This window comes from Cajanus cajan, chromosome 1 (genome assembly GCF_000230855.2).
Source record: "Cajanus cajan strain Asha chromosome 1, NIPB_CcT2T_4, whole genome shotgun sequence".
NCBI classification, from domain to species: domain Eukaryota; kingdom Viridiplantae; phylum Streptophyta; class Magnoliopsida; order Fabales; family Fabaceae; genus Cajanus; species Cajanus cajan.
This window is the reverse complement of record NC_138517.1, coordinates 25,357,329-25,373,039: the sequence shown is the minus strand read 5'-3', so window position 1 is coordinate 25,373,039 and position 15,711 is coordinate 25,357,329. Positions and strand designations below refer to the sequence as shown.

The following is a 15,711-nucleotide window of genomic DNA, read 5'->3' as shown; positions in this document are numbered from 1 at the left end:
ATCCTTCTCAGTTCAAGGGAGATGCAGACCTAGAGATAGCTAACCACTTGATTTGTGAGCTGGAGAAGATCTTCACTGTGTTGGGATGTTCTAAGGAGAGAAGGCTGGCATATGCTGTTTACATGCTGGTTGGAGAGGCTGAGCATTGGTGGAGGGGTACTCACCATATGCTGACTACTAGAGGAGTTGTTCTTGATTGGGAGTGCTTCAGGAGGATGTTCCTGGAGAAGTATTTCCCAGAGAGCGTGAGGCACGCCAAGGAAGCTGAGTTCATGCGGTTGCACTAGGGAGGGATGACAGTATCCGAGTATGCGATGAGATTCGAGCACCTGGCTCGTTTCTATTCGCAAGCTATATCTGAGGCTTGGAAATGCAGGAAATTTGCTAAGGGTCTAAAGCAAGAGCTGAAGAGGGTGGTGGTGCCTATGGCCATCACTGAGTTTTCGGCCTTGGTGGAGAAGGCTGAGGTGGTTGAGCGGTTAGAAGGTGGCAACCGTGTGATGAAGACTGCTGAGGGACCAGCTGGGTCCAAGAGAGGAGGAAGTCAGAGGAAGCCATATGATAGGCCCCAACCATAACAAGGGAGTCCTGTCATTAGGCAACCTACTGATGCTACCAGAGGAGGGAGACAGGGTGGATGTGCCACTCTTAAATGCTACAGGTGTGTTGGACCCCATTTTGTCAAGGATTGTCCACACACGGAGAGCCGGTGTTTCAGGTACCATCAGATGGGTCATGAGTCGACCAACTGTCCCGCCAGGAACAGACCGGAGAGGGGTGCTCAGAGAGGCGATGCTTAGAGGGGTGATAGACCTACTACTGCTGGCAGAGTATTCGCTTTGTTTAGGGCTGAAGCTTCTACTTCCTCAGATCTTGTGAAGGGGAAGGGTAAAGCTACTGGTAAGGATGTGATGTTTTTGTTTGATTCTGGAGCTTCCCACTCCTTTATCTCGTATGCTTGTGCTGCTATGCTGGGTGTGTCGGTGTGTGATTTGGGGTTGAGACTGCTAGTGTCGATGCCCGCTTCTGCTTCGGTAGTTGCCTCTGAGCTGTGTGTTGGCTGTCCTATTGTTGTGAATGAGAAGAGGTATAAGGTGAACTTGATTTGTTTGCCTTTGGTGGATATTGACATAATCTTAGGGATGGATTGGTTGTCTGCCAATCGCATCCTTATAGATTGTGCCAATAGGAAGTTGATATTTCCTCAGGTGGAGGATGAGTTGTTGATTTCAGCTGGCCAAGCTAAATCATTGTTGAAAGATGGAGTAGAGTGTTGTCTTCTACTTGCTGCCATGAGTGTGGAGACCGAGAGGGTCATTGCTGAAATTGATGTGGTGAGAGATTTTGCTGAAGTGTTTCCGGATGAGGTGCCTGGGTTGCCTCCTACTAGGGAGATGGAGTTTAGTATTGACTTGGTTCTAGGTGCAGGGCTAGTGTCGGTGGCTCCCTATAGGATGGCCCCAACTGAGCTAGTTGAGCTGAAAGGTCAGTTGGAGGACCTGTTGGAGAAGCAGTTGGTGCGGCCGAGTGTATCACCGTGGGGTGCTCCCGTGTTGTTGGTAAAGAAAAAAGATAGAGGTAGTCGACTTTGTGTGGATTACCGGCAGTTGAAAAAGTTGACCATTAAGAACAAATATCCACTTCCCCGGGTAGATGACTTAATGGATCAACTGAGGGGAGCATTTGTATTTTCCAAGATTGACTTGAGGTCAGGTTATCACCAAATCAGGGTGAAGGAGGGTGACATACCGAAGACTACTTTCAGGATTAGGTATGGTCACTATGAGTATGTTGTGATGGCGTTTGGTGTGACCAATGCCCCGGTAGTGTTCATGGATTACATGAACAGGATCTTCCGGCCCTTCTTGGATAAATTTGTGGTGGTGTTTATTGATGACATCCTGATTTATTCAAGGACCCCGGAGGAGCATGGAGAGCATTGGTGCTGGAAATTTTGAAGGTGAAGCAGCTGTACGCTAAGCTTTCAAAATGTGAGTTCTGGTTGAATGAAGTGAAGTTCTTGGGACATGTGATTTCAGCTGAGGGGATTGCTGTTGATCCGGCTAAGGTGGAGTCGGTGTTGTAGTGGGAACGTCCTAGGACTGTCACTGATATTCGGAGTTTTGTGGGTCTAACAGGTTACTATCGACGGTTCATTGAAGGATTCTCTAAGATAGTAGCGCCTCTAACCCAGTTGACAAGGAAGGAGCAGCCGTTCATTTGGACAGATGCTTGTGAGCAGAGTTTTGATGAGTTGAAGAGGAGGTTGACTACTTCTCCTGTGCTGGTGTTGCCCAATTCTGGTGAGCCCTTTGATGTGTATTGTGATGCTTCTCACCTGGGTCTGGGGTGTGTGCTGATGCAGAATAGGAAAGTGGTGGCATATGCTTCAAGGCAACTGAAGAACCATGAGAGGAATTATCCTACTCATGACTTGGAGTTGGCAGCAGTTATTTTTGCCTTGAAGATATGGAGGCATTATCTGTATGGTGCTCGGTTCAGCGTCTTTAGTGATCACAAGAGTCTGAAGTACCTGTTTGATCAGAAGGAGCTGAACATGAGGCAAAGGCGGTGGATGGAGTTTCTGAAGGATTATGACTTCCAGTTGATGTATCATCCTGGGAAGGCCAATGTTGTGGCGGATGCACTGAGTAGGAAATCCATTCACATGTCTAGTATGATGGTGAAAGAGCTGGAGCTGGTGAAGGAGTTCAGAGATTTGAATCTCTGTGTGGAGTTAGCTCAGGATCACATTAGTTATGGAATGATTACCATAACTAGTGAGTTCGTGAGGCAGGTTGGACAGAAACAGTTACAAGATGTTGAGCTGGTGAAACTTCTTGGGTTGCTGGGTACCGAGAAGGCTGTTGGTTTTGAACTGGGCGGAGATGGTATCTTGAGGTTCAAGGGCAGAATTTTCCTACCTCATGATGCTGAGTTGAAAAGAGCTGTGTTGGAGGAAGGCCACAAGAGCAGACTTATTAGCATACATCCTGGTATGACTAAGATGTACCAAGACCTGAAAAAGACTTTCTGGTGGTCTGGTATGAAGAGGAAGATAGCTGAATATGTGGCGGCCTGTCTGACTTGTCAGAAGGCGAAGGTGGAGCATCATAAGCCGAGTGGGTTGATGCAGCAGATGGAGATTCCGGAATGGAAGTGGGATAGTATCACTATGGACTTCATTGTGGGGTTACCTAGGTCGGCTAGGAATAGTGATGCTATCTGGGTGATTGTTGATCGGTTGACCAAGTGTGCGCATTTCTTGCCTGTCAACATCAAGTGGTCCTTGGAGAAGCTGACGCAGTTGTATATGAGGGAAATAGTACGGTTGCACGGGGTGCCTTCCAGTATAATTTCAGACAGAGATCCGAGGTTCACTTCTAGATTTTGGTAGAGTCTACATCAAGCCTTAGGCACGAAGCTGAAGTTGAGTTCTGCTTATCATCCACAAATGGATGGTCAGTCAGAGAGGACAATCCAGTCCTTAGAGGATTTGCTGAGGGCTTGTGTGTTAGACCACTTGGGAAGCTGGGAGGAAGTCCTACCACTGGTGGAGTTTACTTACAATAATAGCTTTCATGCTAGTATTGGGATGGCGCCGTTTGAAGCCTTGTATGGCAGGAGATGTAGGACTCCTCTGTGTTGGTATCAAGATGGTGAGTTAGTGGTTGTGGGACCGAAGTTGATCCTACAGACTACTGAGAAGGTGAAGCTGATTCAGGAGAGGATGAAGACTACTCAGAGTAGGCAAAAATCTTATGCTGACAAAAGGTGAAAGCCTTTGGAGTTTGCCAAAGGGGAACATGTGTTTCTGAAGGTGACCCCGACCTCTAGAGTGGGTAGAGCGCTGAAGGCTAGGAAGTTGACACCGAGGTTTGTTGGTCCCTATCAGATTATACAGCGTGTGGGTCTGGTTGCTTATCGGTTGGCTTTGCCACCGTCTCTTTCAAACCTACACGATGTATTTCATGTATCCCAGCTGAGGAAGTATGACCATGACCCTAGTCATGTGGTGGAGCTGGATGATGTGAGGGTGAAGGAGAATTTGACTTTTGGGAAGTCACCGGTAGCTGTGGTGGATCATAAGCTGAAGGAGTTGAGGGGCAAGTCCATAGCTCTGGTGAAGGTGTTGTGGGATTCAACTACTGGTGAGGCTACTTGGGAGGTGGAGCAGCAGTGTAGGGAGCGGTTTCCGTTTCTATTCCTAAGTAAGTCTATTTTTTGGGACGAAAACTCCTGTTGTTGGGGTGTGTAGACCCCTAAAATTGTCCGGGTCGGAAATAAAGCTTGAAGACTCTCGAAGACTGAAGGAAGATCAGCCAGAAGGACTCCTGGAAGGCCCTAGGAGGGTTCTCTGTAGGTCTAGAGGTCTTAGAATAGCTCAAAATAAGGAAGTGGAGGGAATGAAGCCCAATACGGCCGTACTGAACTTAATACGGCCGTATTGAAGCTTCAATACGGCCGCAGTGAACTCAATACGGCGTATTGAAGTTTTTGAAACTTCAATACGGCCGTACTGAAACCAATACGGGCGCATTGAAATTTCTGAATTTCAATACGGCCGTATTGAACTCAATACGACCGTATTGAAGTTCAAAAATTTCAATACGGCCGTATTGCTTCTGTAGGCCGTATTGCGCCTATTCCCTATAAATATGACGTCAATTGGACGTCATTCCACACTTTTGGAGATAGTTTCAACCCTCTCCTTGAGTATTCTGGGGTTTTTGAGCAGTGTTCTGCCCTAGAAATCACTCGGAGAGTTGATCCGACAAAGTTCTTGAGCCCCGAGCCATTTTGCTTGAGGATCGAACCTAGTCGAAGGGAAATCCTCCGGATTTCCATAGTTAAAAGTTTTAGGAAGGAGCAAGCGAGCTTGTAGAGCGAGGGAACGCCAAAAAGCTTCCCAGTTTTACTCAATATATAAAAGCACGCTTCAAGAGGTTTCTTCTTAAATCCTTCCTTTTACTGCTTTCTGTGTGCATATTTAAACTGTCATCATGTAGATAGTTAATTTATAATCGCTTATAATAAATAGGGGTAATTTAGTAATTTTACGTTGTTATTTTAGAAAATAATCTGTCATAGGGAACCCGAAAGGGGCGCTGTGGGGTGCTAACACCTTCCCCACGCGTAACCGACTCCCTTACCCAACTCTGGTTGTAATGGCCAAAGTTGATTTATAAAATCAATTGCCTTATCCCTTTTTCCAATGTTTTGAGTAAAACATTGGTGGCGACTCCACGAACCCTCCTTTTACGAAAACCACTAATCCATGGAGGGTCCCGCTTGGGATTAATATGGATTGGTGAGACGTTTTAATAAATAAATTGGATAGGATCGACAAGGTCTCAGTTTGAGAACAAGTCGTTCTAATAATCCAATACATTTTCAAAACTAAAATAAAAGCGAGCTCGACCGTCTTCGCGACCGCCGAGGCCCGTTTGGGCCGGTGGCGACAGATGGCGACTCCACTGGGGAAGCCTCGAGAGTCAGTCCCATTTAGTGACAGATTATTTTTAACAAATAATAGTTAAAATTACTTCATTACCCCTTGCTTGTATGATAACATGTTTATCTATGTGGCTTTTAAATAACTGTTGTATGTTTAAATTCCGCAATTGTTTGAAATAAAAACTGCACACAAACCTTTGCACACAACAGTTCCCTCTATACCCGGGGGCATGAGTGATTAACCATAGGGAGTGGATGTTAGTACGGCCGGTTGTCGAATGGGTCTATAGGTGCCCGTAGACCGTTGTCGGAAAACATCACTCAAGGTGATAACCATGAACTTGAGTCCGACGGTGCGTTGGAGCTTTCCATCGACCTACGATGAGAGGAATTGGGTCCCTATAATGGGGGCACCTTGGGGGCCTTGGACTGGTGAGAACAGTTAGAACCTACCTTGAATATGCACCTTTCTGCAGGATACCCCTACCTCGTGATTCGCTCGTGACTGTTCGTGGATGAGTGAATTGTTTGTGCATTCGTTATGTGTAATTGTTTGTGCATTAATAAATAACCTCGTGATAAGGTCTGAAGAATAATCCCCATGCATGAAAAAACCATGACATGAGAGGAAAGACCATGTGTAAAAATATAATAAAAATGAGGAGCATGTGCATCATTACCAATAAAGATATCATGCATCCTCATAAACCATGCATTTTAGGTTCACCAATACCTCTTGACATGAGTAAAAGTGACCCATAATTATCGAGATTCTCCGTTGAGGAGAGATCATAAGTCAAGGAGGGTGGTAACACTCTATTTTAAAAAGGCAGCGCCTTAAAAATGGAGGGTTATCAAGCTCATGTCAAGAGCGTATTCATTCCATAAATTAATTAGATTAAATATTCATTTTTAGAAAGTGGCTGGTCATCTCTCTGTCCTCACACGCGCAAAGAAGATCAAGAAAATGGAAGCATTGGAGGAGCAAAACAAAAAGCTCACAACCGAGCTTTCACAACTTAAAGACCAAATGGCGCAAATGATGGAACTCATGCGTCATCACAACGTCCATGAATCTCATCATAGTGATCATGGGTCCCATCATGAGGGAGAGGAGGAAGAGCATGAAAAAGATCCTCCACACGCCGTACACCTTGGGGCTGGAATTATGGTTAAAGAGCCCGAAGTATCAAAGGAACAATTCCACGCCCTCGAGGATCGGCTAAGGGCTATGGAGGGGCATGATTTTGACATCAAAGATGCCGCCGACATGTGCTTAGTGAGGGACATTCAATTCCCTCCTAAATTTAAAGTGCCGGATTTCCCAAAGTATGTGGGATCGACTTGCCCCAAAAGTCATCTCACCATGTACTGTCGCAAGATGGCTGCATATGCCACAAATGAAAAGCTCTTGATCCACTGCTTTCAAGAGAGCTTAGCTGAAACTGCACTCAACTGGTATATGCAGCTAGATGGAAATCTAGTACATACATGGAGGCAGTTGGCCGACGCCTTTCTCAAGCGCTATAAATACAACATCGACCTAACACCCGATAGGTCAGATCTTCAAGCCTTGAGTAAAAAGAATGATGAATCCTTCAAGGCGTACGCCCAACGTTGGAGGGAGTTGGCGGCACAGATAGAACCCCCGCTGTCGGATAAGGAGACGGTGTCCTTATTCATCAACTCGTTGACTGGTCCCTATTACGATAAAATGATAGGGAACACAACGACACTCTTCTCGGACATCATCACCATTGGAGAACGGGTGGAACAAGGACTTAAAAGTGGGAAGCTGGCTAAGCCTTCCCAACCATATGAAGCTAAGAAGGCCTTCGGGAAGAAGAAAGAAGGAGGAGTCAACACTGTAACCATTTCCCCATCTTCTTCCACTTCGAAGTCAGGCAAATCGCAATACAACTCTGTGAAGAAGTTTGACAAACTTCCGACCACTTATAGCGATCTCCTGCCGAAGCTAGTGGAGGCGCGTCTTATAGCTTACATTCCACCAAAGAAAGTGAATCCACCTTACCCCGATTGGTACAATCCACAAGACAAATGTCTATACCATTCGGGGGCACCGGGACATTCAACGGAGAACTGCAGAGCTCTCAAGTATAAGGTCCAAGACCTTATCGATGCTGGGTGGGTCACTTTCGATTCGACGGCGCCCGACGTGAGCAAGAATCCTCTACCGCAGCAGGAGTAGAGAGAAAGGCAAGCCATGATAGGGCCCCTCCATATTTTTTCTTTTAGGGACTCATGATCAGTACCCGAGATCATGAGGACCTTTTCATGTAAATAAAGGGTTTTGTACAGTTTTACACTCATATATCAATAAAGAGGCATTTTTTTTTCACACATTATTCTCTCATTTTGTTCTATTCTCTCTCTCTCATTAATATTAATAAACTCTAAACCTAAACAGAACCAATAAATAATTATGTCTGTGATTGCTCGCTCTGACCGGGATCCGAAAACCGAGGGTGAATGGGTTGAGTTGGACAGTGATGAGGAGACCATCTCTCCGGATCTGCAAAGACTGCTAGATCAAGAAGCTCGTCTACTCCAACCGAATCAAGAAGAATTGGAGACCGTGAATTTGGGGCAGGATCGAGAATTGAAAGAGGTCAACATTGGGACCCGTATCAGTGATGGAATAAAAACACAATTGATTCAATTATTGAGGGAATACAAGGACGTATTTGCATGGTCGTACCATGATATGCCCGGTTTGGACTCCAACATTGTCGAACACAAGTTGCCCTTAAAAGAGGGGTTTCGACCCATTAAGCAAAAGCTTCGACGAATCAAGCCCGAATGGTCCTTAAAGATTAAGGAGGAGGTAGAAAAACAATTGGACGCGGGATTCTTGGTTGTATCCCAGTATCCTGAATGGCTGGCTAACATTGTGCCAGTCGTCAAAAAGAATGGGAAGGTTAGAGTGTGTGTTGATTATAGGGATTTGAATCATGCCAGTCCAAAGGACGATTTTCCCTTACCCCACATCGATACACTTGTGGATCACACCGCCACAAACACACTCTATTCCTTTATGGATGGATACTCGGGGTATAATCAAATCAAGATGAATATAGAAGACCGCGAGAAAACTTCTTTCATTACACCCTGGGGAACTTTCTGCTACAGGGTGATGCCTTTTGGACTTAAAAATGCGGGTGCCACCTACCAACGAGCGATGGTGACGCTATTCCACGATATGATCCACAAAGAAATTGAAGTATACGTGGATGACATGATCGCGAAGTCAAAAGACGAGATGAACCATATTCAATATTTGAGAAAATTATTCAATCGGCTTCGCAAGTATCAGCTTAAGCTAAATCCGGCTAAGTGTACTTTCGGAGTCCGGTCGGGTAAGCTTCTCGGGTTCATCGTTAGTGAAAAAGGCATAGAGGTGGACCCCGATAAAGTAAAGGCAATAATGGAAATGCCTCCTCCTAAAACCGAGAAGGAGATAAGAGGATTCCTTGGCAGGGTGAACTACATTGCAAGGTTCATCGCACAGTTGACTGACACGTGCAAGCCAATATTCAAGCTATTGCGCAAGAATCATTCCGAAACTTGGGATGAGAATTGTCAACGAGCTTTTGACAAGGTCAAACAGTGCTTGGCCAATCCACCAGTATTGGTGCCACCTGTCGAAGGAAGGCCATTAATCCTCTATCTAACAGTGCTTGATGAGTCCATGGGAGCCGTGCTAGGGCAACAGGACGAAACTGGAAAGAAAGAACGAGCCATCTACTACTTGAGCAAGAAATTTCTAGATTATGAAACCCGCTACACGCCATTAGAAAAGACTTGCTGTGCGTTAGCATGGGCAACACAAAGGCTCAGGCAGTATATGATAAGGCATACTACTTGGTTGGTTTCCAAAATGGATCCAATTAAGTATGTGTTCGACAAGCCAATAATCACTGGGAAGATCGCCCGATGGCAAGTACAATTATCAGAATTCGACATCATACATGTCACACAAAAAGCCATCAAGGGTAGTACCCTAGCTGATTACCTAGCACACGGGCCGACCAATGATTACCAATCCCTTCAGGATGATTTCCCCGATGAGCATATAATGAGTATACAACATGAAGAACCAAAAGATGATGCGTGGACCATGTATTTTGATGGAGCCTCCAACATGCTTGGACAGGGGATTGGAATAGTATTAATCTCCCCACAAGGAAAGCATATCCCCTTAACGGCAAGACTCAACTTCGACTGTACAAATAACATGGCCGAATACGAGGCTTGCGCGTTAGGAATCCAAGCAGCAATCAACAATGGTATCCTAAAGCTCAAAGTATTCGGAGATTCGGCTTTAGTCATCCACCAACTGCGAGGTGAATGGGAAGTCCGAAATCCTAAGCTGATACCATATGTTGAACATATCAAAGACCTGATACAATTCTTTCAAAATGTCGTCTTTGAATATATCCCAAGGGAGGAAAATCAGTTCGCTGACGCCCTTGCTACACTATCATCGATGTTCGCCTTGGATAAGGAGCATGAAATGCCCATCATCAATATCCGGCGGCACGATAAGCAAGCGTTCTGCCTACTGATAGATGAAGCTGTTGACGATCATCCATGGTTCCATGACATCAAACAATATCTGTCAAAAGGGGAATATCCTGATATGGCTAGCGATAATGATAAAAAGCATATCCGAAGAAGGGCCATGGGATTTCTGTTGATTGGAGAAACCCTCTACAAAAAGAATTATGACTCGGTCTTGTTGAGGTGCATAGACCAAGTCGAAGCTCAAAATGTAATCAAAGAAATACATGAGGGGGTTTTCGGTACCCATATCCCCGGGCCTGCAATGGCTAAGAAAATCCTCAGAGCAGGATATTATTGGTCGACCATTGAAAAGGATTGTTACCAATACGTCTGGAAATGCCACAAGTGTCAAGCATACGCCGACAACATTCATGTCCCACCAACGCCACTCAATGTGTTGGCTTCACCATGGCCATTCGTAATGTGGGGCATGGATGTTATTGGACCCATCGAGCCAAAGGCATCCAATGGACATAGGTTCATCCTTGTGGCCATTGACTATTTCACCAAATGGGTAGAAGAGGCATCGTATGCTCATGTGACCCGAAAGGTGGTAACATCCTTCATCAGAAAGAATATCATATGCAGATACGGTATTCCCGACAAAATCATCACTGATAATGGATCCAATTTGAACAATAAGATGGTGGAAGAACTGTGCAAAGAGTTCAAAATTCAGCACCATAACTCTTCCCCATATCGACCAAAGATGAATGGGGCAGTCGAGGCAGCCAATAAGAATATCAAGAAGATAGTACAAAAGATGGTTGTCTCATTCAAAGACTGGCATGAGATGCTACCCTTCGCTCTCCATGGTTATAGGACTTCAGTACGTACATCCACGGGAGCTACTCCATTCTCCCTTGTTTATGGAATGGAGGCAGTTCTGCCGGTTGAAGTCGAGATACCGTCTCTGAGAGTAATCATGGAAGCAAAACTTTCCGAGGCAGAATGGGTTCAAAGTCGACACGACCAATTGAACCTTATCGAAGAAAAACGACTGAACGCCATATGCCATGGTCAAGCCTACCAAAGGAAGATCAAAAAGGCTTTTGACAAGAAAGTCCATCCTCGAATTTACCATGAGGGAGAGCTGGTGATGAAGAAATTGCTACCAGCTCAAAAGGACAAGATCGGAAAGTGGGCCCCAAATTACGAAGGACCATACGTGGTGAAGCGAGCCTTCTCCGGAGGAGCATTGATTCTCACAGACATGGACGGAGAAGAACTTCGATACCCAGTCAACGCTGACGTGGTAAAGAAGTATTATGCTTGAAGACGTTGCTTGCATCAGCCCGTTAGGATGAAAACCCAAAAAGGGCATCCTAGGCAAAAGTTAGGGCAAAACAAAAAGCCCGCCAGTACAAGGGTACTAGGCAAAACAAAGGCAAAATTATCCCCGCTAGGACATGTCCTAGGCAAAAATTAGGGGCAAAAGAATAAGATGCAAAAAGTAAAGCAAGCAACGATCACTTGAATCGAAAACCGAAAGGCGGTTCAAGTGATAATCTTCTAGAAGCAAGCGTCTTGCAGCATCTACACTCCTGGCTCAGGCATCTCACCCGAAGCAACTAGGGAACGGGAAGGGCAGCAATTACAGATATAATTGTTAAGCCCAATGTATATAGCCTACCCTGGCCAGCCATTCTTCAGAAATTTCCCTTTGTAAACCTTTCTGTAAAAACACTTGTGAATATCAATAAAAATATCCATTTGTTTCTTTTCTTTCTTGACCATGTGATTATGCCTCTGAATTGGTTTTTCATAAAAATTGTACGAAATTCCATTAATAATCGGTCAATAAAAGAAAATTGGAGGGGTTCCTGTAAAATCCATAATCTCCTGCATAAAGGCTCACAAAAATACTCCCTCGCGTCAATGACAGAAAGTCCTCCAAGAAGAAGAGGATAGGGAGAGCCACTCACTTTTCTAAATAAATGAACAAAAATAAAAAATTGTATTTGTGCATCACACACACATTAGTCGCACATTCAAAGACCTTATCATGAGGCAACCGCATAAAATAGAAAAATAGAAAATTGCTTGTGTATGACAGCAGCAAGCAAAAATGCAAGGATACAGAAAATCCAACAAACAATTTGTACAGAATAACTGAGCCTGGAGAGGCTTGCCGAAAAAATACTCTCAGAATAATTGAGCCTGGAGAGGCTCGCAGAAATAATACTCCCCAGAGGGAACCTCAACTCATGCTCTTGGATTCAAAATCCCCAGCAAGAGCTATCAAAGCAAAACCGACGCAATCCCCAATGGAAGTGCGATCATCCAAACAGTATATACAAGTCAAAGGACTTAACACTTCCTCAGTGGAAGATAGCTCTCCGACTCAAAGCGCTGAGTGAGGCTAAGCCTGCAGAGGCTTCCTAAATAATACTCTGGGATACATAAGATCCCTCATTCCCCAATCGCCTACTCAGAGGCATCCCTGCAAAAGGAGAAAAAATCAAAAAATATCAATAAATATTCCCCAAGCGGAATCCAGCACTCAGCCGAACACTGAACCCCATTCCCCAGTCGCCTACATAAGAGGCACTCCTTCAAAAGGAAAAATCATAAAAAGATCAATAATCATTCCCCAAGTGGAATCTGGCTCTCAGCCAATCATTGAACATCAAGGTAATATGCCTAACAGAAGAGGCTAATCAAAATCAACGACAAAATCCCCCAGTGGATAACAGCCTACACAGAGGCAGCAAAATCAGAAAACCAAAAGAGACACCCGAACAAGGATAACCGGGATACTCCACCAACGCCGAAAGGACGTCAGCCAATCATAAGGCACCGCTCACATCAGAAGGAGCATCTTTGTGTCTGCACCCCAAAGGAATCAGAAATTCCCCAGTGGGCACCAACTACGCAATGGAAAGTTGAGACACAAGAACCTATGAATGACTGCACATCCCCTAGACGGATCCCTGCGTTATCCAGCCCTCAGTGGCACAAAAATCAAAAAACAACCGTCGAAGCAGCATCGTGGACTGTGGAGACAAAATCATCACAAATCCCTGGAAAGGAGATATTCACGCTACCCCGTCGTCACAAACACGGAGGTATGCAGCTTCCGGCTCGAGCAATGAGCGAAGCTATCTCTGGAAAGGAGGCACTCACTGCTTACCGTCGTCACAAGGGTACTTAGCTTCCGGCTCGAGCAAAGAGTGAAGCTAAGCCTGGAGAGGCGGTACTCACAGCTTCCAGCTTGGGCAGCAAGCAAAGCAAAGCCTGGAGAGGCGAAACTCACACTGCTCACCGTCGTCACAAAGGTGCTTAGTTTCCGGCTCGAACAAAGAGCGAGACTAAGCCTGGAGAGGCGAAACTCACACTGCTCACCGTCGTCACAAAGGTGCTTAGTTTCCGGCTCGAACAAAGAGCAAGACTAAGCCTGGAGAGGCGAAACTCACACTGCTACCGTTGTCACAAGGGTACTTAGCTTCCGGCTCGAACAAAGAGTGAAGCTAAGCCTGGAGAGGCGGTACTCACAGCTTCCAGCTTGGGCAGCAAGCAAAGCAAAACCTGGAGAGGCTACTCGACAATTTTCCACCGGAAGACGCTACAAGTCAGAAGGTCGGCGCATCACCCGGACAATTGGGTCAACTCCTTTACTTGTCAGCCGATACACCAAAAGGCCGTCCGACTAAGTAAAGGGGGGGCAGCTGTAGACCCCTAAAATTGTCCGGGTCGGAAATAAAGCTTGAAGACTCTCGAAGACTGAAGGAAGATCAGCTAGAAGGACTCCTGGAAGGCCCTAGGAGGGTTCTCTGTAGGTCTAGAGGTCTTAGAATAGCTCAAAATAAGGAAGTGGAGGGAATGAAGCCCAATACGGCCGTACTGAACTTAATACGGCCGTATTGAAGCTTCAATACGGCCGCAGTGAACTCAATACGGCGTATTGAAGTTTTTGAAACTTCAATACGGCCGTACTGAAACCAATACGGGCGCATTGAAATTTCTGAATTTCAATACGGCCGTATTGAACTCAATACGACCGTATTGAAGTTCAAAAATTTCAATACGGCCGTATTGCTTCTGTAGGCCGTATTGCGCCTATTCCCTATAAATATGACGTCAATTGGACGTCATTCCACACTTTTGGAGATAGTTTCAACCCTCTCCTTGAGTATTCTGGGGTTTTTGAGCAGTGTTCTGCCCTAGAAATCACTCGGAGAGTTGATCCGACAAAGTTCTTGAGCCCCGAGCCATTTTGCTTGAGGATCGAACCTAGTCGAAGGGAAATCCTCCGGATTTCCATAGTTAAAAGTTTTAGGAAGGAGCAAGCGAGCTTGTAGAGCGAGGGAACGCCAAAAAGCTTCCCAGTTTTACTCAATATATAAAAGCACGCTTCAAGAGGTTTCTTCTTAAATCCTTCCTTTTACTGCTTTCTGTGTGCATATTTAAACTGTCATCATGTAGATAGTTAATTTATAATCGCTTATAATAAATAGGGGTAATTTAGTAATTTTACGTTGTTATTTTAGAAAATAATCTGTCATAGGGAACCCGAAAGGGGCGCTGTGGGGTGCTAACACCTTCCCCACGCGTAACCGACTCCCTTACCCAACTCTGGTTGTAATGGCCAAAGTTGATTTATAAAATCAATTGCCTTATCCCTTTTTCCAATGTTTTGAGTAAAACATTGGTGGCGACTCCACGAACCCTCCTTTTACGAAAACCACTAATCCATGGAGGGTCCCGCTTGGGATTAATATGGATTGGTGAGACGTTTTAATAAATAAATTGGATAGGATCGACAAGGTCTCAGTTTGAGAACAAGTCGTTCTAATAATCCAATACATTTTCAAAACTAAAATAAAAGCGAGCTCGACCGTCTTCGCGACCGCCGAGGCCCGTTTGGGCCGGTGGCGACAGGGTGGTTGTGAGACCCCCGTGCGGATTTCCTTTCTCCCCAACTCTCTTTCTCTCTAAACTCTCACTCACTCTCATTCCTCACTCTCCTCTTCCATCAATTGTTGATTCCTTGTGGTGATATAGGTGCTGAGCTAGAGTCGGGTGGTACTTGTTGAGTGTTCGGAACTTTCTCTCTTCTTCTCCTCCTTCGTTTGCTCAAGCTTCTTCCCCGTTCAAGCTTTTCTTCTTCCCGGAGCTCAGATTTCTTCATACTGAGGTAACAGAAGCTAGGTTTTTGCTGTTTTTGGCTGTAAATGAGTTCCAAAAGCTCATTAGTTGTTGATGTTTGATGATTTTGGCTGAGTTTGATGAAAAATGGAATTTTCGGGATTTTGATGAAAATTTGGGTTTTTGATGAATGGTGGTTGCATGTTGAAAAGATGGTATTTTTGAGTTCTTTGATGAAAATGGGACATTTTGGCTGGTTTGCATGTGCTTGGGTTGTTGATTTTTGCAGGTTTTGGGCAAGATTTTCAAACTTGGTGAGTTGCTGCTGAATATCACGCCGGGTGCAGTTCTTCGCATCGGGCGCGAGACCACTAGAGGGCTCCATTGGGCAAGCCCGTCGGGCGCAAAGGTGTAACTGCCGAGCGAGCTTGAGAGTGTGAGCCTCTGGATGGCCCACGCTGGGCGTGGTTGGACCAAGCTGGGTGCGATATCAGTATGTAATATGTTTTGGGATTTGTTGGTGCTGCGCCGGGCGTGACCACGTCTCGCCGGGCGTGGAGACTCTTTGGGAGTCTCTGCCAT

The 15,711-nt window shown here is 45.3% G+C and overlaps 1 protein-coding gene across 1 annotated transcript; it reads left to right on the top strand.

The window, feature by feature from the left end:
- Nucleotides 1–911: 911 nt before the first annotated feature.
- LOC145953844 (uncharacterized) lies at nucleotides 912–15,458 on the top strand. Its single transcript, XM_083067638.1, has 7 exons — nucleotides 912–1,094; nucleotides 1,209–1,485; nucleotides 1,916–1,971; nucleotides 2,798–2,950; nucleotides 3,983–4,069; nucleotides 8,546–9,966; nucleotides 15,419–15,458. The coding sequence occupies exons 1-7, from the start codon at nucleotides 912–914 to the stop codon at nucleotides 15,456–15,458; spliced, it is 2,217 nt and encodes a 738-aa protein (XP_082923764.1).
- The last annotated feature ends 253 nt before the right edge of the window (nucleotides 15,459–15,711 follow it).

Coding starts and splice junctions, on each gene's coding strand:
- LOC145953844 (XM_083067638.1), top strand. CDS start 912: ATGTTTTTGTTTGATTCTGGAGCTTCCCACTCCTTTATCTCGTATGCT. Junction 1,095..1,208: donor TGAATGAGAAGAGGTATAAG/GTGAACTTGATT, acceptor ATATTTCCTCAG/GTGGAGGATGAGTTGTTGAT. Junction 4,070..8,545: donor TGACTTTTGGGAAGTCACCG/GTAGCTGTGGTG, acceptor AATCAAATCAAG/ATGAATATAGAAGACCGCGA.